The sequence below is a fragment of the Chrysochloris asiatica genome, unplaced genomic scaffold (genome assembly GCF_000296735.1).
Source record: "Chrysochloris asiatica unplaced genomic scaffold, ChrAsi1.0 scaffold00049, whole genome shotgun sequence".
Taxonomy (NCBI): Eukaryota; Metazoa; Chordata; class Mammalia; order Afrosoricida; family Chrysochloridae; genus Chrysochloris; species Chrysochloris asiatica.
Genome location: NW_006408567.1, coordinates 16,954,864 through 16,980,941, shown reverse-complemented (window position 1 = coordinate 16,980,941; position 26,078 = coordinate 16,954,864). Strand labels below are relative to the sequence as shown.

General features: G+C 41.5%; 1 protein-coding gene across 1 annotated transcript in view; it reads left to right on the top strand.

Annotated features, from left to right (window-relative positions):
• DSCR3 (Down syndrome critical region gene 3) overlaps positions 1-26,078 on the top strand; it is a 74,251-nt gene that overhangs the window by 39,762 nt on the left and 8,411 nt on the right. The window contains exons 2-4 of the mRNA XM_006862568.1: positions 10,474-10,617; positions 12,609-12,758; positions 19,411-19,485. Of these exons, the coding sequence (XP_006862630.1) occupies positions 10,474-10,617; positions 12,609-12,758; positions 19,411-19,485 (369 nt within the window). The remainder of the gene's footprint in view (positions 1-10,473; positions 10,618-12,608; positions 12,759-19,410; positions 19,486-26,078) is intronic.

The window sequence follows — 26,078 nt, the reverse complement described above, 5'->3', positions numbered from 1 at the left end:
TATCCACTGCTCCACTTGCAGCCAGAGTGCTTCCTGGAGGGCAAGATGGCCAAACTTCATCTCTCATACTTCGGGCATATTGTCAGGAGGGACCAGTCGCTGGAGAAGGATATCATGTTTGGTAAGGTGGAGAGTCAGAGAAAAATAGGAAGACCCCCAGCGAGATGGATTGGCAAAGGGGTAGCATCAATGGGCTCAAGCGTGGCAACGATTGTGAGGTTGGGCCAGGATCAGGAAGTGTTTTGTTCTGTTGTGCAGAAAGTCACAGTGAGTCGGTACCTAACAACAACAACAACAACCACAGCTCCCCCAACTAGTGTTTTTTATATAAATTCCATGCTGTCTGGATCACAATCAGCACAAATCTTTTCTTTTGACACAGTTTTGCTAGCCATCTCCTGGATAACTAAAGATGTAAATTCCTGAGGAAGGAATTTTACACAGTGTTCCTTGTTTTGTTTTTTTTCTACACGATTAAAACTGTTTGCTTCTTTTATACTTGAATGATTGGAATTGTTTGGGTGAGTATGAAATCCTAGGATCGCACTTTGTTTCCTTGAACATTTTTATGGTCGTTGCTCTACTTGGGTTTTGAATTATACGTTGCTATGGAGAAATGTGATTTTTTTTTGCCTCTTAGAAGTAAGTGACTAGATATTTTTGCCTGATTGCCTTAAACATTATTGATTGTAACATTTTATTGTGCTTTAGATGAAAGTTTACACAGCAAATTAGTTTTCCAGTTAATAATTCAAACACAAATTAGTCTGACATTGTTGTGGTGCACACTATGTGTCAGCACCCTCTCTGTCCCGCCCTGAATGCCTGTTCCCATTCATACCGTTTCCCTGTTTCTTCCTGCCTTTTCATCTTTGCTTTTGGACAAATGTTGCCCTATGGTCATGTGTAGTCAACTGTTCTAAGGAGCGCATTTTCCTGGGTGGTGGTATTTATTTTATGGGCCCATCTATGAATTGGCTGAAAGGTGGCTTCTGAGATTGTCTTCACTTTCAAATTAGAAGATTTGTCTTTGGGCAGTAGTGTTGGGGGTTCTTCCAGTCTCTTTCAGACGAGTAATAAGTCTAGTCTTTTATTTATTTATTTTTTTGTTCTACATTTTTATCCATTCTAAACATGAATGACTGCTGCATGAATGACTTATTTTTCAAAGATCAGTACAAGGCTGGTTCCTATGAAGTGAAGGTTAAAGGTATCCCAACTGTCCGACTTTCCTAGTTTATTATACCTCTCCATAGTCCATGATAGCAATCACCACTCCTCCCTTCCCGCAAGTTCCGAGATTCTGCAGTATGCTGCAGTGTCTCACAAAACTCACACTTGTCAAAGGAAATGGTTCCCGCAATTGTACATGGAGGTTGGCAAGTCCCAAATCCATAGTTCAGCGACTGGTCTGGAGGATTCTCCTCATCCAAGTAGTCTTCAGGAGCTGAGGAACCCAAATCTGCCGGTCAAGCATCAGGGTGAGACAGGCAGCTGGAGAATCAGTTCAGGTAATGGGCTGAAAGTCCCACAAACTGGAGGCCAGACATGAACCAGATGCAAGATCCAGGGTGAGAGAGTGAGCATCTCCAAAGTAGTTTTATAAATTGGAGGCAGACCATGCCCCCAAGGGAAATGAAGGGTGGAGACTTGAGTCACACTCTCAAGTAATATGGGGGTATCCTTAACCCTTAGCTCCATCTTATTCCTGTATCTAACAACTCATTTCAAAATGGGTCCATAAACACAGATGTTGTTGTTAAGTGCTGTCAAGTCGGTTCAGACCCGTAGCCACCCTGTGTAGGGTTTCCGAGGAGCAGCTAGTAGGTTTGACCCACCAACCTTGAGGTTCAAACTGACCTTATGGTCCAGCGCATTATCCAGCAGCACCACACCAGGACTCCAAACACAGACACAGAGGTTAGGATTTACAATACATCACAGAATGGAGAACTTTGGCTAGAAGGGCCATAATAAATAGGTAGTACACCTTTTGTTGCTGTCCTGGATGGTAGTGGTAGCTCTGCACCATCTAGTTCTTCTGGTCTCAGGGTAGAAGGAGGGTATGGTTCATGTGGGCCCTTAGTCAGCTAGACTCATTGCTTCCTGGAGTCTTCAGTTGTCTTCATTCTCCTTTGCTCCATGAGGGAAGAGAGCAATGGTTGCTTCTTAGATGGCCGGCCGCTCATAAGCTTTTCAGATGCTACTCACAACACTAGGGTGTAGAACATTATATCTATGAACTTACTTTTGCCACTTGACCTAGCTCTCTTTCGAGACTATGGTCTTCTAGTTCTGTCCTAATATCTAAGTACTTTCTATAAATGTGCCCCCTAGGTGCTTAGTTATATTAAAAAAAAAAAAAAAGTAGTGGACTATTTCCATGAACTTTTTGAAGTCTCCTCATATATATGTGAGTATACATACAGAATGTATCAATGTGTACGTAGGAATATCCACAGCCACACCTGTATGCATATGGGGGTATACTATCATACAACTTCTCATACCTATTTAGCATACACATTCACCTATGTATCTACTCACACATTGTTATTTGTTGTAGGGTTGTATATGTTTGTTAAGTGCTGTTGAATCAGTTCTGACTCATAGCAACCCTGTTTAGGGTTTCTGAGGCTTTTAAATCTTCAAGGAGCAGAAAGCCTCATCTTTCTCTCGCAGTAGTTAGCATTATTTAATGTCCTTTATTTTTACATACCTACCAGTGCCTTCCTTTGTCTTGGTCACCTGCTGACTTCCCCTATGTTGTGTATTGCATTTCCCTTCACCTTGTGTACTGTCTAGTTACTGTGCACTATCTAGAATGCAGAACAGCAGAGGATTTCTTATAGCCCTTCTAAGTATTTTTCCATTCTATGGTATATTGTAAATTCTAACGTCTATGTCTGTGATTGGAGTCCTGATGTGGTGCTGTGGGCTAGTGTGGGATTGATGGCTAGGTTAGTTTAAACCGCAGGGTTGGCAGTTCAAGCTCCCTAGCCGCTCCTCGGAAACCCTGTTTGTATAGTTGGATCTGACTCGACAGCACTTAACAGCAACAACACCGTGCCCGTGATTAGGGAATGCGGTAGGTAGCTCCATACTATAAGAAGCAGATTGTGAACCACAACGTCCTTGGTTCTAGCCTGCTAGCTGATCCACTGGAGAAAGATGAGGCTTTCTATGCCAGTCAAGATTTAAAGCTCCGGAAAATCCTATTCAGGGTCGCTCTGTTTAGGAGCTGACTGGACAGCATGTACCAACAACAGTGCCTGTGATTATAGACCCATTCTGAGTGAGATGTAATGAGGCAAGATTAAGGTGCGGCTAGGCACTGGACCACAAGGTTAGTTTGAATCGAAAGGTTGTCAGTTCAAATTCAACCAGCTGCTCCTCAGAAACCTTGTACAGGGTCACTGTGAGTCAGAACCATCTCAATGGCACCTTAACAATGACACAAAAAATGAGTAAGAGGAGTCCTGGTGTGGTGCTGTAGAATACACACTGAACTGCTAACTGCAAAGTCAGTAGTTCAAATCCATCAGCCATTCTTCTGAAACCCTATACAGGGTAGCTGTGAGTTGGAACCAACTTCACAGCATTTAACAGGTTGCCTAAGGATTAAGGATGCTATCAGTTTACTACAGGGTGTGACTCAAGTCACCCTCCTAATTTCTCTTGGGGGCATGGTCTGACTCCAATTTGTAGAACTGCTTTGGAAAAGGTCTCTCTCTACCCTAGCTCATTACATCTATTTTGCTGATTCATCATTCTGTATTGTTGCATAGTATTCTGTTTGTTGTATGTATGTATTACAGATTGTTTAGTCATTCATCCATTGATGGACATAAATTGTTGCCATCTTCTTGCTATTATGAATAATGCTGCAATATTGATAATGGTCAATATTATAAATGTTCATAATAACAAAAAAGATAATGAGGAGTCCTGGTGTGACACTGCGGGTTAATGCACTAGACTGCAAAGTCGGTTTGAACTGCAAGGTCGGCAGTTTAAAAATGCTCACTAGCCACTCCATGGAAACCCTATACAGGATAGCCATGAGTTGGAACCAAACCAACTCAATGGCACCACCACCAACAACATTGATAATGAGTATGCTTATGTCTATTCACATCACAGCTTGTATTTCTCTAGGCTATATACTTAGGAGTGAGGTTGCTGAATAATATGGTATTTCTATTTCTAGTACTTTAAGAAAATGTCATACTATTTTTCGTAGTGATTGTACGATTCTACTGTAAGCACTGAACTGGTAACTGCAAGATCAGTGGTTCAAACCCACCTGCTGCTACTTGGAAACCCTATACAAGGTTGCAGTCAGTCAGAACGTACTCGACCACACTTAGTAACATTAACAACAAACAGTACCACCAACAAACAATAGAATTCTAATCTCCACAGCCTCACCAGCATTTGTTGTTGTGTTTTGTTTTGATTTTTTAATTTGGGTCATTCTTTTATTTTGAAGTAAAATAATTTCATTAGATTCTATCTTTTCATTAGCTGCTCTTAGTTTATTTGCCCTTTCAGTAGTTTTGAATTGTATCAGGAAGTATTTATAACATAATTTCATCTTTCTTCTTTGGGAATTTCATTATACCTAAGGAGCTCTGGTAGCATAGTGGTTACGAGTTGGGCTGCCAACCTCAAGGTCAGCAGTTTGAAACTACCAGCAGTTCTGCAGGAGAAAGATGAGGCGTTCTGCTCCCATAAAGATTTACAGCCTCGGAAACCCTGTGCAGGGTCACTGTGAGTCGGAACCAACTCTGCGGTACTTAACAACAACAACAATGGTAGTGTAGTGGTTACAAATCGAGCTGCTACACTCAGGGTCAGCAGTTTGAAACTACCAGCTGCTCCGCAGGAGAAAGATGAGGCTTTCTGCTCCCGTAAAGATTTACAGCCTCAGAAACCCTGTACAGGGTCGCTATGAGTCAGAACCGACTCCACGGCACATAACCACAACAACAACAACATGTTGAATATTCTTCACTTATCTCTCATCTTGATCACTTTCTCTGTGATTCTTTCTTAAATTTTCTTTTAATTTGCTTGATTTTTTTCATTTCTGCCCGTCTTGTATTTTGTGCCCTTTCCAATTTTACCTTTTTTCTTCCTTTTATCTTTTTATTGTGAATTGAGTGAAGGTTTGCACAGTAAATCCGTTTTCCATTCAACAATTCATACACATTTTGTTTATAAAATGTCTTTTCCTATAATTTCTTTTTTTCCCTTCCACTTCTTTTCTGAGGTCTTACATTTTTTCTCTTTTTATTGCCTCCCCATTTCATCCATGAGATTTTGAAGATCTGTTTTAGGCTCATCTTTTAGAGAGACAATTGTTTTATTACACTTAAAAAATTTATGGTGAAATGAATGGTCACAGTTTTCACCTGCTTGGTGGTGGTATATTTTCTAGTGAATGATCATTTATTCATTCAATAAATATTCACTCTACCCATTTGGAGTTTGCATCACTGTGAGTGGGAGATGGACAATAAATGAAAGAAATGAGATGGGTAGTATTCTAGAGAGTGATTAGTACTACAGAGGAATGTAAGAATAAGTGTGTGTTGGGAGGGACTGTTGTGGTTTTAAATAGGGGTGGCCAGGGAAGGCTTCACAGAGTGGTACCATTTAAGCAATGATTTGATAGAGATAAGGGAACAAGCCATGTGGCTGTCTGAGGGGAGAGTTTCCAAGATGCAGATACCCTGAGGCCAGAGTGTGCCAGTGTGTTAGTAGAATAACAAGGAGTGCAGTGAGGTGGGAGCCAGGTGAGTGGGGAAGTGTTCCTGGATGAGCTCAGACAGGTACACGGGAAGGAGCAGATCCCTTTGTGGGCCATTGTAGTGGCTCTGGCTTTGACCCTGAAGGAGTTGGAGAACAGTGTAGGGAGGGCTCTTTCAAGCAGAAGAGTGGCAGGATCTTTCTTTTCACCACTCGCCACTTGGGTTCTTTTCTTTCTCTTTTTCAAACTACTCTGTTGTCATATGTTCCTCTGCTGGTTCTAATTGATTTTCCCTTCTTGCAGGAGATGAGTTTTTGTTTCCAACCTAAGCTGGCTGAGAGTTCTCTGAGGGTCCAAGGTTTTATGTGTGAGTAGGCTCTGAACTGCATTGATGTTCACAGTCAGAGGGGCCCATGCCTTCACTGCCAGAAAGATGGTTTCCTGCAAGTTGTCTATCTGTAGCCTCCCTTATTTGCCTCCTCTCTTCCTCAGAAGCCCACCAGCTCCGGCAGATCTCCAGTGGCCGGTCAGCACCGTGGCCTTTGTGTGTCACACACCTTCTAGAAGCTTGTTTGCTAGTCTTTTCTGAACATATTTTCTTCCATCCCTGCTGGGTCATCAGTTCTTCCGGCAGATCTTCCACCTCTTTCATGGTGTTCACTGTCTCCTTGCTTCACCGAAAATGGAGTGCATGTTTTCATTCCTTGCCCTTTGGAATGACTTCCAGGAAGCATCTTCAAACCCAGAATCCTAATTATGGTTTTGGTGTTTTATTCCAGAGCACAAAAAAGAGAAGAAAATTGAGAGTAGGCAAATGCATAGATACAGAAAGTAGATTGGAAGTTACCAGGGACTGGAGGCAGGGGAGATTGGAGAGAAACTGCTTACTGGGTGCAGAGCTTCTGTTTGGGGTGTTGAAAACATTTTGGAAAGAAATAGTGGTGACAGTTGTAAAATTTGTGAACACAACTAATGCCATTAAACTGTATACTTAAAATTCCTTAGAGTGGAAATTTTTATGTTACATTTATTTTACCACAATCACATTTCCTAAAAGATAGAGTATTTATGGGTTTGGTAGTAGCCTTTAACATTTAGAAAAGACCAGGTTAGGAAATTTTGTCTCTTTTTCCACCCTTTGGACAAATATGGTGCAAAATAGTTAACACAGTCATCTGCTAACTGAAAAGTTGGAGCTTCAGGTCCACCTCGAGCACCTTGGAAAAAAAGCTTGGTAAAAATCAGCCACTGAAAACCTTAAGGAACCCAGTTCTACTCTGACACGTTAGATCACCTGAGTTGGGATTGAGTTGACTGTAGCAGACACTGGTGGACTTCTGTTGGAAAAGAGGCATGACGGAGAAGACCAGAGTGTGCCCACTAGCTTCTTTCCTGCGTGGTTTCTAGCCCTCTTTTTGAGTTGTGATTGAAGAGGGCTGTGTTGGACCGCTCTCTAACCTTAGCTCCTCCAGGACAAAGACTTGAACTTGCTTACCGGAGGCACATCCTCATTCTGAGGGCGTTTTCCATGATGCTAGTGGGATCTGAGGTGTCTTACACTGCCGACTTGGCCAAATAGTGCATTGGGAAGCTATTGGAAGAGCAAGGTCTGTCTAAAGCATTGGGGCTCACCACTCCTGTGTTTTCTACATGCATACAAGTGAGGGACCTGCATCTCTCATCAGTGTTTGTGAATCTTTTTCAGATCAGGGGCCTTGACAAGAGCTATTATTCTTCTCCCTGAAATAATAACTCACATGTCTGTGATTTTTGCAGATTGTTTCTAAGTCTACTGCCATCCCGAAGGTCATGAGTGGCCTCTCATTGAGTCATTGCCACCACCCCTCCCCAGATGTCAACCCCTTTTTTTTACTACATGGGGGATGGAGTTGGGATAGGCACCATCCCTAGTCTTGAGTCTCCTGGTTGAGACTCAAGACAAAAGTCTGAGGGGGGGATATTCTTAGCAAGGTCTGTGTTTACCTTGACTTCTGTTGTTTAACTTTGTTCTATCTTTCTTTACCAGAATCAATCAAGGATTGTCTGTTTTTTCCATTGCTGTGGGTCTTAACTCTTTGTTAAGTCATCTTCTGTTGCTAAAATCTCTTGACTTCTTTGACTACTCTTGGACCAATTCTTAATCTTCTTTATATTGGTAGGGATTGAATGTTGTTGTTAGGTGCTGTTAAGTTGGCTCCAATTCAGGCAAATTATGTATAATAGAATGAAATACTGTCTACTCCTGCACTATCCTCACAATCTTTGCTGTGTTTGAGCCCATTGTTGGAGCCACCTTGTCAGTCCATCTTGTTGAGAGTCTTTCTCTTTTTCTCGAACCCTCTGTTTCACCAAGCATGACGTCCTTCTCCAGGGATTGGTTTCTCCTGATAACGTGGCCAAAATAAGCAGGACAGATTGATTAGAACTGCATATATGTATAACTCTGTGCATGTGTGCTTAATTTGTCTACAAAAAGCTTATTAATTTTGTATTTTCTTTACTATAATGTTTCTTAATTAAATCAAAGAATGATGAAAGAGTCCCTTGGGACATGAAGTATTTACTTTGCTTACTTTCTAGATATTTCTCTGCTTCAAGAGGTTCTGCTAATGTCATGATCATAATATGCCAGTTGGTGGCCAACATAGATCCTATGTTCATGCGATTAGTTGAAAGTGTTAAAATTAAACAGGAACCAAGCTATCCTCAAGCACTATTGTTTCATTGATAAAATTCATAAAATTATTTTGTCTCATTTTATTTCAGGAAAATACTGTTATAGTTAGGTGCCATCCAGTCACTTCCAACTCATGGCAACGGTATGCACAGCAGAATGGCACTGCTGGGTCCTGCGGTATCCTCACAATTGTTACACTTAAGCCCATTGTTGCTGACACTGTGTCAATCCATCTCATTGGGGTTTTTCCTCTTTTTCACTGACCCTCCACTTTAGCAACGTGATGTCCTTCTCCAGGGACTGGTCCAAGTATGTGAGATGAAGTCTCACCATCCTGGCTTGTAATGCTAAAGAAGAGCCTTCTAACTGCACTGCTTTTGAGTCTGATTTGTGTGTTCTGGCAGTCACTGGTACTTTGAGTATTCTTCTCCAACACAGTAATTCAAATGCATCCGTGTGGGAAATACTAGTCAAATACATAAACAATATATATTCTAGTAAATTTAAATGTTTTAAAATTAGATTTCAATTTTATTTATATCATAGAAAAATGTAGACCTTATTTCAGAGTAATTTTCATTTAAATCTGTGTTTTGCTCCTTGAATTCTGCTTAAAATGGAGAGGACTGTTACAATCTAGACTTCTGAGCTTTGGGATGGGAAGTGGGGAAGAAAACCCAAATGCTTAGCACATTAAAAACAAAAACAGTAGTTGTCGAGCTGTCTCTGACTTATGGGGGCCCCATGTACGTGAGAGTAGGACTGTGATCATAGGGTCATTCGTAGTAACTGATTTTTTGGAAGTAGATTGCTAGGCCTCTCTTCTGAGGTTGCCTCTGGGTGGACTTAAACCTCAAACGTTTCGGTTAGCAGCCTTACTCAATTGCTACCTGGGGCTCCTTAGCATATTTAGAGATATAGACTCTTCCTGCTCCCAAACTCCCACACAGCGTAAGAACTTGGTGAACATGTTTTCTACTGGATGATGAGATGAATGATTTAAAAAAAAAAAACACTAATAGGGCAGATTTTTATTTTTATGTTTTGGTTTGTAAATCATTGTTGGTTTTGGTTTTATACTGTCAGCCATTTTCTGCCATGTATTACATACAACAGTTGTGTTACACACCTGAAGTTCTCTTCAGAAACGTGTTGTTTTGTATTTATCATGGATTCTCTTTCTGCTTTGATCAATGCTACTTAATCCCCTCAGTTTCCTGTTCCACTCAAGCCCCCATGACAAATTCAAACTAGCATGTTCTGTGGCAACAGGAAGAAACTGCCATGCGATAAAGAATGTGCTTTATTCTATTACTCAGTCTTTATCTCAAGAAAAATGAATAGAAGATCTATTGTGAAGTCTTTCTTGAGCGATTTATGAACCAGGAACTCTCTAGGCTGATATGACCCCCCGAAGTGACCCGGAGCATGCGGGGTTGGGAAGGCCTTAAGTGAAAGTGGAGTGTTGGGCTGTAGGTTAATTTTAGTGTAAACCTCCAGATAGATCGTTCTCTTGTTTTCTGGGCAGTAGGCTGACTCTCAGCCATGTTAAATGAGTCAGTAATTTAAAATTGTGTAGTCATTTCAGTCAGTACAACCAAGAAAGAACTCAGAGGAAAGAGTTCTTTTGAATTGTGTCCCTTCTGAAGCAATCATTATCTGTGATCGTATGTGAGGTAGCCGGGAAACTGCATTTGTGTCTGATGCTCTCTTTGCCCTGTTAAAATCACTGTTGCAGTTTTCCTGGCCCATGAAGCAAGAAGATGTGTCTGAATGGCAGGTGGGATGAGGTTCCACACGCTGTCCTCGGGGATGCTTTCCTGTGAGAGTCTACAACCCTGTATTAATGATCAGTGGGCCCCTGGCCCCACAGGGCCATGCCTTCACCATCTTGGTGTCCTGAAATCTGCCCGTAGCAACTACCAGTGCTCAGTGCATTTACTCGACAACTTGATTGCTCAGTGAACTTAACTTTTGCTCATAAACGAACTGAACAGAAGAGCTCCCCTAATTTAATTGCTGACTGTGTTCTCTCTTCTAGGAGATGCTCTCTGGTGTTGTTGTCATAACCAGTAAGGATTCAGTCCAACACCAAGGAGTTTCTTTGACCATGGAAGGAACTGTAAACCTCCAACTCAGTGCCAAGAGTGTGGGTGTGTTTGAAGCTTTTTATAACTCTGTTAAGGTGAGAATGCTTTTTCAATATCTAAATGTCTATGGTGGTTTACCACATACTCTCTGTCCTTATCATTGTAACCTATTATTATTTTGGACTCCTGGTGTGACACTGTAGGATCAGCACTGGACTGCAAACCACAAGGGTGGCAGTTCAAACCCACCAGCTGTTACTCAAAAATCCTATAGAGGGTCACTATGAGTCAGAACTGACTCAACAGCACTTAACAACAACTACATCATTATTCTACGGGGCCCTAATGGCACAGTGGGTTAAGCACTGGGCTGCTAACCACAAAGTTAGTGGTTTGAACCCACTAGCAGCTTTGTGGAAGGAAGATGAGATTGTCTTATGAGACTTTTTGCACCCCTAAAGATTGACAGTCTCAGAAACCCTATGAAGCAGTCAGTTCTCCTCTATCCTGGAGAGTCACTGTGAGTCAGAATCAACTCTACAGCAGTGATTTGTTGTTGGGTAAATCATTAATCTGCAAAGGATGGGTGGTAATGGAGTACTTTCAATAATTACTAAGTCTATTTTATTATCTAACATGCACTTATTCTTATTTGATACATAGAATTAGAAAGATAGATTGTTGTTGTCATTAAGTGCCATCAAATTGGTTTTGACTCAGAGCCTGTATATTTCTGCTTTGTGGGAGCAGAAAATAAGAGCGGCTGTTGGGAGCAAACCACCGATCTAGTAGCTCGCTGTCCAGTGCTTATCCTACAAGCCATGATGCCCCCCATAAATAGATTAAGTTCACTCAATTGAGACCTCGAAGCACTTCTGTGAAGTTATCCCTTGGGTTATGGTGGCCTTACCTTCTTAAAACAAAAATGTTATTTTATTAACTTTGTATGTTTTGTGCTTCGGTTAAGGTAAGATGCAGATAGTATAAGTAGTTTACTCACATTCTTTTCTTTTTGGCATTTAAGGTAGAGTTATATATTCCAGAAAGTAACCTCTTTTTCTATACCTAGAATTTCCTTTTCCTGATGGACATATTCATTGAGTTTTGAGGAGGGGCAAAGGGTGAATATTAGAATATTCAGATTCCTGCCTTGCCATGTTTTATACAATTTTCCTATTTCAGTCCGTTGTTGTTGTTGTTGTTGTTGTTGTTGTTGTTGTTGTTAAGCGCTGTTGAGTCAATTCCTACCCATAGTGACCCTGCATAGGGTTTCTGAGGCTGCAAATCTTTACAGGAGCAGAAAGCCTCATGTTTCTCCTAAGGAACTGCTGGTAGTTTCGAACTGCTGACCTTGAGATTAGCAGCCCGATTCGCAACCACTATGCTACCAGAGCTCCTTTTTCAACCTGTTAGCACTTAGAAAATCATTTCACAAATTACGGACTTTCTCAGACCTATGATAAACTAAAGCTTCGAACTTTAATATCTGCCTTGAATCCATAAGACAAGCAACAAACTGGAAACTTCAGCAGGATGTTTATGTTACAGTATTTAGGCAAAATCTTTCTCCCTCTAGAAACCTCCGTTTTTGCTCTTAAGGCCTTCAATTGATTGGGTGAGGTCTACCCACATTACAGAGGGTGATCTGCTTTATTAAAGGCCAGCTGACTGTCAGTGTTAATTACGAGTACATACCTTCTAAGTAACATAGACTGGTATTGGACTAAGTCATTGGGCACTGTAGCTAGCCAAGTGGACACAGAAAATTAGTCATAACAGCTGCCTTAGAGAGTTACTGTGACAGTTAAGTGTGAGCTATTTGGGGAGGAGAGAGGAAGATATTGGTCCAGTTCATTCCATGTCCAGGCACCAAAGTATCATAGCAAGCAATCATTATTCCAGACTTAGAAAATGGAACTGATCTCTGTTCCACTTCAGACCCATCACTGTGTCACCTAAGACACTGGGTGGTAGCATGCAAGGTCTTTGAGTGTTGTATCTTTAAGGAAGTTGTTAATGGACACTATAATTTGAAAGTACCTCTAAAAGTGTGTGCTAAAAGAACTATGTTGATTTTTATTTACAGCCTATCCAAATTATCAGCAGCACCATTGAAATGGTGAAGCCAGGGAAATTCCCCAGTGGCAAGACAGAAATTCCTTTTGAATTTCCGCTCCACGTGAAGGGTAACAAAGTTCTGTATGAGACTTATCATGGTGTGTTTGTCAACATCCAGGTGAGAGCTTCCTGATCTCTCGACTTCCTCATTTTCCTTCTAAATGCCTCCTAGTCTTTAATTGAGAGTCCCAGTTAAAAATGGGACCCGAGAATTTATTACTGTATGTTGTTAGGTGCTGTCGAGTTGGTTCTGACTCACAGTGACCTTATGCACAACCGAAGAAAACACTTGGTGGTCCTGCATCCTCCTTACAAATGTTGTGAAGCTTGAGCCCATTGCTGCTGCCACTGTGCCAGTCCATCCTGTTGGGTGTCTTCCTGTTTTTCTCCTACCCTCCACTTTACCAAGCATGATGTCCTACTCCAGAGACTGGTCCCACCTGATAACATGTCCCAAGTATGAGAGATGGAATCTCACCATTCTGGCTTCTAAGGAGCATTGTGACTATATTTCTTCCAACACAGATTTTTAAAGTTTATGGAAAAATTCTATTTTAATTCAGTTTTTCCTGGTGTGGCACTGTAGGATCAGCACTGGACTGCAAACCGTATTAAAGCCCCCTCATATTTCTTGTTGGGACCTCACATGTACTCATATTATTTTGATTTTTCATTTTGCCTTGCTGCATACATTTTATAGCAACCGAAACCAGTTGCCATCGAGTTGATTCAGACTCATGGCAACACGGTTTGTGCCAAAGTAAAGCTGTGTTCCATAGGGTTGTTACTGGCTGATTTTTCAGAAGTAAGTCGCCATGCCTTTCTTCTAAGGAACGTCTGAGTAGATTTTAGCTTCCAACCTTTGTTAATAGTTGAGCGCTTAACTATTGGTGCCACAATTCATTACATATGTGACCACTGTTTTTTTTTTTTTTTAATGTTTTATTGTGAACTATGTGATAGTTTACATGGGAGAACATTAGCTTTACATTGATCCTATCGTATATCATTTCATTGCCATGGTTACAGTCCCCTCCATGCATCACCAACCAACCAAAGGGTAACCCTGTAAGCTTGCCCCCTGGTTGTCAGCACACAGCCCATCTCCCTCTCTGGGTCTAAAGTCTCCAGCTGCTCCATCTCTCCACATCATCGTCTCGGCCTCCATCTCTGGCATCACTGCTTCTCTGGATAGGGTCCTGCTCTCTGCTCTTCTCCCTTGATGGTCCCAAGGACCTCCACTCCTAGACTGGAAAGTTAATCACTCCCCTCCTTTTGCTACAAAATGTCTACCTTTACATTTTCAACCCTCATAATCAGTCTTGATAACAGTTATTCACTATTGTATCACAAGAGACCTATCCGCATCTCCTTTCATCAGCCCCACCTAGACAGATTAGATAATACTCAGTGGAGATTCTACCTTCTTTCATGCCCTCTGGATTTAGGTTCCCTCTTGAAATCTTGTAAGCCAGTCATTTCTTGCCTTTGTAGCCCCCCCTCTTCCATTCTGGGTAGCCAATGTCCAAGTTGTCTATCCCTGTCTACTCTGTGTGTGGAGGGGGTGGGAATGATCCTTGCTGTAAAGATTTGTTCCCTCTTTTGAGCTACTGCATCCATAGGTGTAGGTCAAGTTAATCAAATTGTATCAGATTACGCTTTTTTTCCTCTTCTTTCTTCTTCTAGTTGAGCTCTGATCATCCAGTTATTAAAGCCAGGTCAAGTGGGTATTATCTGCAAGTGTGGGTGTTCTTGTGCATATGCTCTCTCTTCTTATCAGCTGGACGCTTCACTCTCCACTCTAGTCCTCTGTGGCTATGTTGCTGACTCTGGGCCCAAGACTCACCAGGTCTTACCACATTGCTGGCCAACCAGGTCTCCACCCGGGTTCACAGAAGTCTATTGAACATTGTAGGGCTTAGCTTGCAGCTTCATTGCTGTTTTCCCCTCACTTCCCCCTATCGGTGACAAATGTATGACCATCATCTTTTAAAGGAATTCTAGATGAGCCATGATGTAACTTTTTAAAATTTTTTTTGTTTCTCTTGGGCTCTTTCAGGCCAAGTTGACCCTGTCTGTAAGGGAGTGCTCTTACTGCTTAGTAATAGATGTGCCCTGACTGCTTTCTGGCACCAGCACTAAGTTACTTGTCTGTTTTATACATATAAACATCTCTCTGTTTAATACCCAAAGGCTACAGCGTTAACATAGGCTTGTATTCTTTATTGAACAAACCTTGTAAATGAGGGGAAGTGAATTTATGACTTCCTGTCTACTTGTGCTAGTTAAGGATGCCTTTCACAGTTGCCATTGTTGTCTCAGGAGCCCTTTGGAGTCATGACTCAGAGTGAAAGAGAGCCTTTCCTTTATTCAACAGAAAGAAAGGTACTTTTGTGATGTCAGTGGTGCCATGCCGCAGTTCCCTTCCTAGATAAGACAGAACTGTTGAGTCCTTTCAGTGTGCAGAAGGCCTGAAAGTTAGGCATGTAAAAAATGTAATACATTAACTTTTAGTTGCTGGTTTGACATTGGTGAGTACATATGGCACCTTTAAAATAAAAATCTCCCAAACCAAAGTTTGTGTGTGAGTTTTACGAATTGCCTAAGAGCTCTGTCATGAAGAATGACGTATTCTAGTGTGATGTATTCTGCTGCAGTAAATACCTTTCTGTGAAGAAAAAAGCAGGTTTCTAGTCCTTTAGTAGTATTCGTACTTGTTTCAGGTAATATGCAGATCAAAGGCTTCAGACAACTAGGCCTTTCCTTATAGTATAGGTAAGACAAGGCACCTATTTCTCTGTAGGTCCAACTTTAGGATGGCTGTGAGAATAGGCTGAAGAATAACATTAAAGATTTTGTTTTGTTTTTTAATTTTTCTGGTAGAAATGGCTTTATCTTGAGCATTAATTTCTGTTGTTTATGTCAGGGCATTGATGGCTCAGTGATAGAATCCTTGTACTGGAGACGCAGGTTCAATTCCTGGCCAATGTACTTTGTGAACAGCCATCACCCGTCTGTCAGTTGCTACTATCCTGAGGAAGTTTCTGCAGCGCTTCCAGACTAACAGACTAGGAAGAAAGGCCTGGCGATCTACTTCTGAGTATAACCTCTGAAAACCCTATAGATCATTGTGGTCCAATTCTGTTTTATGTGGGATCACTATGAGTCGGGGACTGACACAATGCAACTAACAACAGCAATTTTATATAATACATGAGTTGGACAAAGTTTCCCTAAAATATGTTGAATCATTTGTCTTTTTGATGTAATGCTAAGATGAAAACAAATTCACTGAAATAGCATTTTCTTTTCTGACTTCCCCTCCAGTACACATTGCGATGCGACATGCGGCGGTCTCTCTTGGCCAAGGACTTGTCTAAGAGCTGTGAATTCATCGTTCATTCTGCTGTAAGTTCTACTCGGGGTTCTGGGATTTAATAATAGGAATCTTCTGTCAAGTCTGGACTTTTACTCTACTTAAAACTAGTAAGTTAATCTGTTATTATTTGTGGCTGTTGGTAGAAGACATAAATCTCCCGGGTCAGAGAAGAAGGACTTTGTTTCTCATTCACAGCAGGCAGCACAAGAACCAGCATGTATGTTGTTCCCTGGCTCAAGGTGTTAGATGGGCACTACACCCGTAGTGGGTTTGTATCTCAAAAGGGACACTGGGTTTGGGGATTCTGCTTCAAGCCTGCTCTTGGTCCCGGAGGTACACACCACCTCATCCTTCAAGGTTGATCATGACAAATACAGCTGAGGAATGGCCTGGGTAAAGGGGAGTCAAGGCCTTGCATTCTTGGCGTGCCCAGCAAGACTGTGCTGGGATACTCAGGGCCTTGTAGGGATTGTCTCCAGCACCTCCCTGTTCTGCTAATACTGTAGGGCACAAACTGTCCTTAAGAGATTCCTCTCACGTGTGCAAATACAGGAAGCTGCTCCCCCCCTATCTTTGTTGTAGTGACTAGGTAGATTCCTGGCCGAGTGCTCCTCAGCACACATGAAATTCACTTCCTGGCCATGCAAATTGTGACTGTCAGCTCTGCCCAAGGTGTGACACCTGGTGCTAGATGCTCTTGCCCATGGCATTGGTTCCTGTGGTTGTCTGTCAGTTCTGTACCACAGAGAGGCAGTCCTGCCTTGCTCGTTCCCACTCAGCCCCTCCCTTCCCGTGCTATAGCTCTCACACCTTTTCTGGGATTGGATGTAACCCAGCTCTCTTCCTGGACTGGCCTCCTAGGCTCAGCACACTGGTACCTTCCGACATTGGTTTGAGGCTGAGTATGTCACCACCATCATCAATTGCCATAGAGCCAGCTCCAACTCTGGGTGGTCTCGTTTGTAAGTGTAAGCTGTGCTCCTTAGGATTCTCAGTAGCTGATTTTTCAGAAACAGATAGCCAGGCCTTTCTTCCCAAGATGCCTTTGGGTAGACTTGAACCACTAACCCTTCAGTTCTCAGCTAAGTGCATTAACCATCAGTACCACCCAGGAACCCCAATTCAGGAAACCTAGCAAAAAATAAGTTCCTGAAGGAGAGCCTGAAAGTGGTGGGCCTGAGAGATGTGATGGGCAGTTAGGTTCTGAAGACTCAGGAGGTACCCTGTATCCCACCGTAAGTGCGGATTGCGGGGGCTGGAGCAGCATGTCAGGATGTCGCCTAGAGCCAGACAAGCAGTAGGGTCCCAGCTTTTCTTGTCTCACCTGCTCTGTGCTGTGAACAGTATTGAGCAGACCCAGCATCCAGAAGCCCCTCCCACTCAGCAGTCTTCTTCACATGCACTGATAAATGAGAATGACCGTTGATTTTTGTGGCCAGTTTTCCATTATTGTAGTCCTTTTTGGTTATCTTTTGGTGTGGTGCAAACAGTTATGCATTTGACTACTAGTGAAAAGTCTGCCAGTTCAAATCTACCCAGAGGGTCACAGCTGCTGAAAGCCCTGTGGAGCACAGTTGTTCTCTGCACACATGGCACCACCATGAGGCAGAATCCCTTGGATGGCAGCTAACACGACAGCAACCTTTGGTCTTCAATAAATGAGGATGTAAGATTTCAGTCTCTTGAACAGGAGATTTGGTGGATTCACTGCTATCCTTTATTCATCACATTTTTTAACTTTATGACTTATAGATACCCTCATTAAAATTTTGATCATCATTATGGTGTTTGAGTGTCATTTAAATGATAAATCTGTTGTTTACATTTGTGTATAAATAATACAAGTATCTTTTGTTGTGTGGTTTACATGGATATTTTCCTTTTTCCATTGTTGTTGCTGGGTACCATCAAGTCGGTTCCTACTCTTTGCACACCATGTGAGTGAGTAGAATTGCCCCAGGGTGTCTTTAGGCCAGCACTTGCTTTTCTGGAGCTGCTGGATGGGCTCAAACCACTAACCTTTCAGTTAGCAGCCAAGTGCTTAGTTTTTGCACTACCAGCGTTTCCTTTTTCTATACCAGAAAAGATTCACAGTAAAGATTTACAGCATCAGAAACCCTGTGCAGAGTTGCTATGAGTTGGAACCGACTCCACGGCACACCACAATCATCACCATTATGATTAAAATGTTATACCTATGATTCTTCCAGGCAGACAGTTGGATCGTTAAGTGGCTTATATCACTGGCATTGGAATCTGCCTACCTGGTCTGAGTCTTAGCTCAGCCATTTACTTGAGCAAATCATTTAGCCTTGCTATGCTTCACCTTCCTCATATATATCAAGTTGGTTCCGACTCATAGTGACCCTTTATAAAGTCTCCAAGGAGCAGCTGGTAAATTTGAACCACTGACCTTGCAGTTCAAACCAGCCTTGAGGTCCAGCACTTATCCTACAGCCCCGCTGGATCATTGTGCCAAGTTTGTGATGCATAGTAAGTAGACACTCAAATCTTGTTGTTATTAAATGCCTTCAAGTTGGTTCTGACTCACAGCGACCCTGTATAGGGTTTCCAATGCTTTAAATCTTGGCAGGAACAGAAAAACTCATCTTTTTCCCATGGAACAGCTGGTGAGCTCAAACTGCAAACTTTGTAGTTTGAATCTGTTGTTAGATGCCATCAAGTTGGTACCAACTCAAAGCGACCTTATGCACAGCAGAACGAAACACTGACTGATCCTGGGGCACCCTCACTATTGTTGCCACGCTTGAGCCCATTGATGCTGCCGCTTGGCCAGTCCATCTCGCTGGGAGTCTTCCTCTTTTTCTCTGACCCTCCATCCTACCAAACATGATATCCTTCTCTAGTGACTGGTCCCTCTTGACAATATGTCCAAAGTATGAGAGACGAAGTTTGGCCATCCTGGCCTCCAAGGAACACTCTGGCTGTACTTCTTCCAAAACGGATCTATTGGTTCTTTTGGCAGCCCATGGCACTTTCAATATTCTCCTCCAACACTATACTCAAAATCTAGTGCTGATCATGTAGATCCACTGAACTCGTACTCAAATTTTAGTTCTTACTGTATGAGAGAGGTTTACAATAAATATCCTCTCAGTTATACTGCTCTGTTTCTTGGGTTTAATTTTCAGACTCTGGACCTGAAAGGGACCTTAGAGACTAAGACATCTGTTGCCTTATTTTACAAGTGAGGAAACTGAGTCTTGGAAATGAGAACACTTGGCAAAAGACACAACATTGGTTTTTGGCAGACCTGTGTTTGGAACCCAAGTGCCCAGCCTTCTGGCCCCCATTTTTTCTGTTGCCACTTATTTTTTTTAAAGAGGAGTATGGCCTGAAGAACTGATTTCGGTTTTCTTTCCCATTTTAGCCTCAGAAGGGGAAAGTGACTCCAAGTCCCGTGGATTTCACAATCACGCCCGAAACCTTGCAGAATGTCAAAGAGGTAACATGTTTCTTATTCCTAATGTTGTGGATATTTGTTTGCCAATAAGATTCCACTGATAAACTATTGCTCCATCGTTCTTTATTTGGGTATCAAGTCCTTGGGAATTTCCTGGTATTTGTCCCTATCCAAATTAGTCTGTATCTCCCATTTTGATGCATTGTTATTGTTATAAACATATATATAACACATTTGCCTATTTACCATTTTTTAGGTATATAATTTAGTGACATCAATTATATTTACCAAGTTGTGTGACCGTTGTCAATATCGATTGCCAAACTTCCCATCACCATAATTGATGTCTTTTTTAACTCAACCATTATTTAGAAGAATATTTTTTTGAGTTTCTCCTGGAAGGCATGTGTTTATTACTGTTCACTGTCTTCTCCCTGTTTTATTGAGTTTTGGTCAGACCTTATATCACCTCTGTTCCCTTCCTAACTCCTGACACACACACACCATAACCTGCTGTGGGGGCCATGCCTCTTAGTTTCTTGTAGTCATTCACCATGGGAGCTTGGCCCGTGGTCTCCTGTTAGTCTCTGTTGATAAAGTCATTTTCTCCCACCAGCATTCCCATCTGACACAGAACAGTCAGTTTAGTGCTTTTGAAGATTCTTAACAGTTTCCCTCAGCAGTTGATTCCTCCTGGCAGGAGCAGCCAGAGGAGGGCACAGAAGCCCCACAGAGCCCATGGCATCTGGTGTCTAGTGTCCTTCCCACCCTGTGATCCCAGTAGAGCCACAGCTTGCTGCCTGAGTTGTTCAACGGACTTATATGTACATGTTTTTCACACTTATGTGTACATATTTTTCTCAAAGGCATTTAACAACCCTGCCCTTTACTTTTTAAAAAATGATTTCTGTTTTGAAGGAAAGCCATGAATTCCTGAAGGTCTTTCTAGGCATAACTTTTCTTGCTTATTTGAATCCTGCATTTTTCTTTCTGTATCATATCAGTCAGTCAACTTAAGTACCAATGAAAGTAGAAGGAAGACCTGGTAATCTATACACAGACAAAAACACAAATAAATCAGCCCTAGCAAACTCTGTGTAGCTCAACAGTGTTATTCCATTGTGCATGGGATCGCCAGGAGTAGGCCAACTCAGTGACACCCAGTGACAACCAGTGAGGATCAGATGTGTAGGAATTGTTCATGTCCCTTTGGGGTATAACTGACACAGATGTCTACAGTAGGAAGATGTTCAGGAAGATTTAGGAAGGGTTAAATGTAGTACGTTTAACACTACCTCTGTGGGCCAATGAGATTTTTCTCCATCAGGAATTTGAATCTTGCCTATCATTACTGAACATTTTGATCAATGAATGACTAGCCACTGAAAACCTTATGAACAATAACAGATGACTGTCAAATACTGTGCCAGAAGATGAGCCCCTTCGGCTGGAAGGCACTCAGAATTCAACTAGAGAAGAACTGCCTCTTAGAAGTAGAGTTGGCCATTATGATGTGAATGGAGTAAAGCTTTTGGGACCTTCATTTGCTGATGAAGCACAACTCCAAATGAGAAGAAACAGCTATAAACATCCATTAATAATCAGAACATGAAATGTATGAAGTATGGATCTAGGAAAATTAGAAGGTGTCAAAAATGAAATGGAATGCAGAAAGATCGATATCCTTGACATTAGAGAGCTGAGATGGACTGGATTGACCATTTTGAATCAGTCATATGGTTTACTACGTCAGAGCCTCTCTCTCACCTCTGGTAACCATCAAAAGAATTTTTCTTTTAGTTTTCCATCTTCTTTTGATGCTTTCTGCATCATTTAATATTTTGCCCAAGAAACCTTCAGTATTTCAAGTTGATGCTTGAATTTTTTTTTTTTCCATTTCTTTTAGCTTGAGAAATCCTGAGTACATTCTTCCCTTTTGGTTTTCTAACTCCAGGTCTTTGCACATTTCATTGTTGATACTTGACATTGTCTTCTTAAGCTGCCCTTTGGCATTTTTTGTTCAGCTCTTTGACTTCTTCATTTCTTTCATTAGCTTTAGTACCTCTATGCTGGCGAACACATTTCAGAGTCCCTTCTGACATTCATTTTTGTCTTTTCTTTCTTTCCTGTCTTTTTAATGATCTTTTGCTTTCTTTCTACATGATGTCCTTGATGTCATCCTAAAACTTTTCTGGTTTTTGGTTATTAGCGTCAAAATCATCAAATTTGTTCTTGAGGTAGTCTCTAAATACAGGCCAGATATATTTAAGGTCATATTCTGGCTCTTGTTGACTTGCTTTAATTTTCTTCACCTTCAGCCTGAACTTGCAAAAGGGAAGAATGTACTCAGGAGAGGGAACAGTAAGGTACAGGTTAGGGGGTAGACATATCATAGCTTGGGTTATGGGGAAAGCAATATACAAGGAAGGGGAGGACAATACACAAGTGGGTGGTGGAAGAACAAGGAAGATGGGGGGTGGGGAAGAAGATGGAAGGTATACTTAGAGTCACTGTAACAAAAAGAAATGGTCAGTGTTCAGCCATTTCAAGAGGTTACATATGATCAAGAGTTGATGGTACTGAAGGAAGAAGTCCAAGCTGCAATGAAGGCATTGGCTAAAAACAAGGCTGTAAGAATTGATGGAATACCAATTGAAATCTCTCAGCAAACTGATGCAGCACTGGAAGCACTCACTCATCTATGCCAAGAAATTTGGAAGACAACTACCTGGCCAAACAACTGGAAAAAAATCCATTATTTGTGACGATTCTAAAGAGGGTATCCCAGTGGGAATGCAGAAATCATCAAAAATGCCATCATTGCATGCAAGTAAAATTTTGTTGAAGATAATTCAAAAATGGCTGCAATAGTACATCAACAGAAAACTGTCAGAAATTTAAGCCAGATCCAGAAGAGGACATGGAATTAGGGATATTTTTGCTGATGTCAGATGGATCTTGCCTGAAAGCAGAGAATACCAGAAAGATGTTTACCTGTGTTTTATTGACGATGCAAAGGTTTTCAATTGTGTGTATAATGACAACCTAAGGATAGACAAGCTATGGATAACATTGCAAAGAATGGATATTCCAAAACACTTAAATGTGCTCATGCAGAACCTGTATATAGACTAAGAGGCAGTCATTAGGACAGAACAAGGGGATACTGAATGGTTTAAAATCAGGAAAGGGGTGTACCAGGGTTGTATTATTTCCCCATATTATTCATCTATATATGTTGAGAAGCTGGATTATTTAAAACAAACAAACAAAAACTAAACTAAAATGTGGCATCAGGATTGGAGGAAGACTCATTAGCAACCTGCAATATGTAGATGATACAACCTTGGAAGCAAAGAGGATTTAAAATATTTACTGATTAAGATAAAAAAAACTACAGACTTCAGTGTGGATTGTATCCCAATGTAAAGAAAACAAAACTCCTCACCACTGGACCAATAAATAACATCCATATACATGGAGGAAAGATTGAAGTTGTCAAGGACTTCATTTTGTTTGGATCCACTATCAACACTCATGAAAGCAGCAGTCAAGAAATCAAACTACATATTGCATTAGGCAGATCTGCACAAGACCTCTTTAAAGTGTTGTAGAGCAAAAGATGTCAGTTTGAGGACTAAGGTGCGCCTGACCCAACCCTTGGTATTTTCAATAACTTCATATGCATGTGAAAGTTGGACAGTGAATAAGAAGACCATAGAAGAATTGAGGCATTTGAGTTATGGTTTGGGAGGAAAATACTAAAAGTACCATGGACTTCCAGAAGAACAAACAGGTCTGTGTTGGAAGAAGTGTGGCCAGAGTGTGTGAGCCAGCTAATGGAAGGCCTGGTGTGGCACAGTAGGATAGGCACTGGATTAGCACTTCAAACTTACCAGCTGCTTAATGGAACAACAACAGCAACAATCTGTTTTGTCTTCTCTCTTATATCCTCCTTGAAAATTTCCAAGGTCTCCCCATGCCTAATATTCTAAAATTTCACCAGGATTTCCCAGGTGTGAATCTTGTTTTAGTCATTGTGCATGGCATTTGGTGGAATCTTTCATTCTGAATGCATGACGCTTCCTTCAATCTTCTGAACTTTTCTTCGGTTATTTCCCAGATGCCTCATACAAAAATCTATTGGTGTAGTCTTTCACTCACTATCTGCTCTTCAGGTAACATTTGGCCCATTTGATGAAGTGTTTACTCCAACAATAATGTGAAACATTTCTAAGTACTATGTCTTTTTCAAGTTAGCCTCTTTTGTTACTGCTACATTGCCCTTTTATCTCTTCTATTGATTCTGTTTTGTAGTGGTTGGTTCTTCTGTTTGTTCAATGTGTGCTTTTGCTTGCTTTTATTTTCCTCACATGTGTATTGATTGTTGCTTGTCAATTGTAGCCAAGGCTCTGGTTGTATGGTATTGTTACCTAGACTACCTGTGGATCCTGAGCCCACAGGAGAGTTTTCAGATGGTGAACTCTCACTCTGACATGAGGTGCTTTTGCCTTGAGCACTGTGCAGGAGAAGGAGGGGCAATTTGCCCTGTGTTTTCCTGTAGGATGTGTGAGTATAGCTTATCTTTGGACTTGGGGCTCACTCTCATTGTGGCCTGAAATGACTTGGGACACTTGGTCTGCTTTGCCATGAGCCTGCCTTAGGGGTCTCTTGAGTGGGAGATACCCCTTGAGAAAAGCAAATCCTAACTCCATAGGCCTCAAGCTGCAGTGGTTTCACTTCCGTTGATGAAGTGTCCCCAACTGTGTCTTTCCCAAGTCCCCACTGCCTCTTACCTTAGGTCTCAGGGCTTTTCAGGGAGACCTCATTCCCAGAGTCTTCTCCTTCAACCATAAAACTCTGGTCTCCTGCACTGAGCTTCCTTGTCAGTTTAGTTTCCCATCTCAGAACTTGCTTACTGGGCCAGCCTAGGGGTGGCATTCCTCTCAGCTTTTTCAGCAGGGACTGTTGTTGGTTGCCGTTGAATTGGCTCTGACTCACGGTGACCTTAGGTATAACAGAACAACACTTTGCCCAGTCCTTCCTCATCTTCATGAATGTTGCTGTGTTTGAGCTCATTGTTGTGGGTATTGTATCACTCCATCTCCCTGAGGGTTTCCCTGGTTTTTGCTGAGCCTCTATCAAACCTGTTATCTTTTTTAGCACTGGATGTATTTTTATTTGTATATGTTAATATTAGATAAAACAAGTATTTAATCATTATCTTGAGCTGAAAATTGAAAGCTTTTCATTTTTTACCAGTTCCTCAGGAATTTCAAGTGAGCTGCTACTGCTTTTAGTTTTCTAAACAGTGTAAGATTTTAGATCCACTCACAGCTTTGTTGAAGAAAGGCCTGGTGATCTGCTTCAGTAAAGATCATAGCTGAGAATCAAGAGATGTTCTAGAGTTCTGTACTATAGTGAGTAACCTTGGCGGCATAGTGGGTTAAGCATTGGGCTGTTAACTACAAGGTAGGTGGTTCAAACACAGCAGCCATTCCACAGGAGAAAGATGAGGCTTTCTGCTCCTGTAAAGGTTTACGGCCTTGGAGGTCCTATTGCACAGTTCTACTCTGCTGTATGTGGTTGTTGTTGTTATGTGCCGTGGAGTCGGTTCCAACTCCTAGCAATCCTGTACAGGGTTTCCGAGGCTGTAAATCTTTATGGGAGCAGAAAGCCTCATTTTTCTCCCGCAGAACAGCTGGTAGTTTCAAACTGCTGACCTTGAGGTTAACAGCCCCATTCATAACCACTATGCTACCAAAGCTCCTTACTCTGCTGTATAGGGTTATTTTAAGTCAGAATTGACGTGACTGCAGGGTTGGGGCTTATAATACATAGTGACCCCATGTGAGTATTTATGCTTTAGTTCTACACTTGCCTATCCAGTTCAGGACTGCCATCTACATTGGAAACCCTATATAGGGTCGCTGTGGGTCGGAACTGACTTGACGGCATTTAACAACAACAATGAACATTTAGCTCTTGACTCTTGAAACGTGGTGAGTCTGGATTGAGATGTGTTGTCAGTATACAGTAATGACCAGTTTCAGCGACTTAGTACAAGGAGAATGCAAAATAAATCATGCATAATTTTTTATATTGATTGCATGTAGGAATGATAGTATTCTTAATATATTGGTTAATTGCTTGTTTCTTTTTACTTCTTAAAATGTGGCTCCTGGTAAATTTAGAGTTACGTTTGTGGCTCACATTGCGGTGTGTATTATGTTTCTCTCGGACAGTAGAGTCCCTAACTCTGAATTGCCTTCGGTCCCTGGGAGCAGCCAGAGGTTAGGACTGCTAGAGGAGTTGTCACTTGCTCTCGAGCTCTCCTTTTCCCACAAAAACGTCATCAATCACCATTGACCACATCCCTTAATCCTCAGAGTGAGGGTCCTTAGGCTTTCAGTCAAGCATTCAAGAAAACTTTTCTTTAAATGTCCTATAATAAAATATGGAATTAAAAGAAAAAAATATTAAACCTTTAAAAAAATTATTTTAGTGACTAGTTATCCTTCCACCTCTTTGTCAACTACCTACAACATTTTTTTTAAAGTGTTTATGGTGAATTGAGTGATCGTTTCATGGAAGAACATTGGTTTTACATTCATCGTTTCATTGCAATGATTACA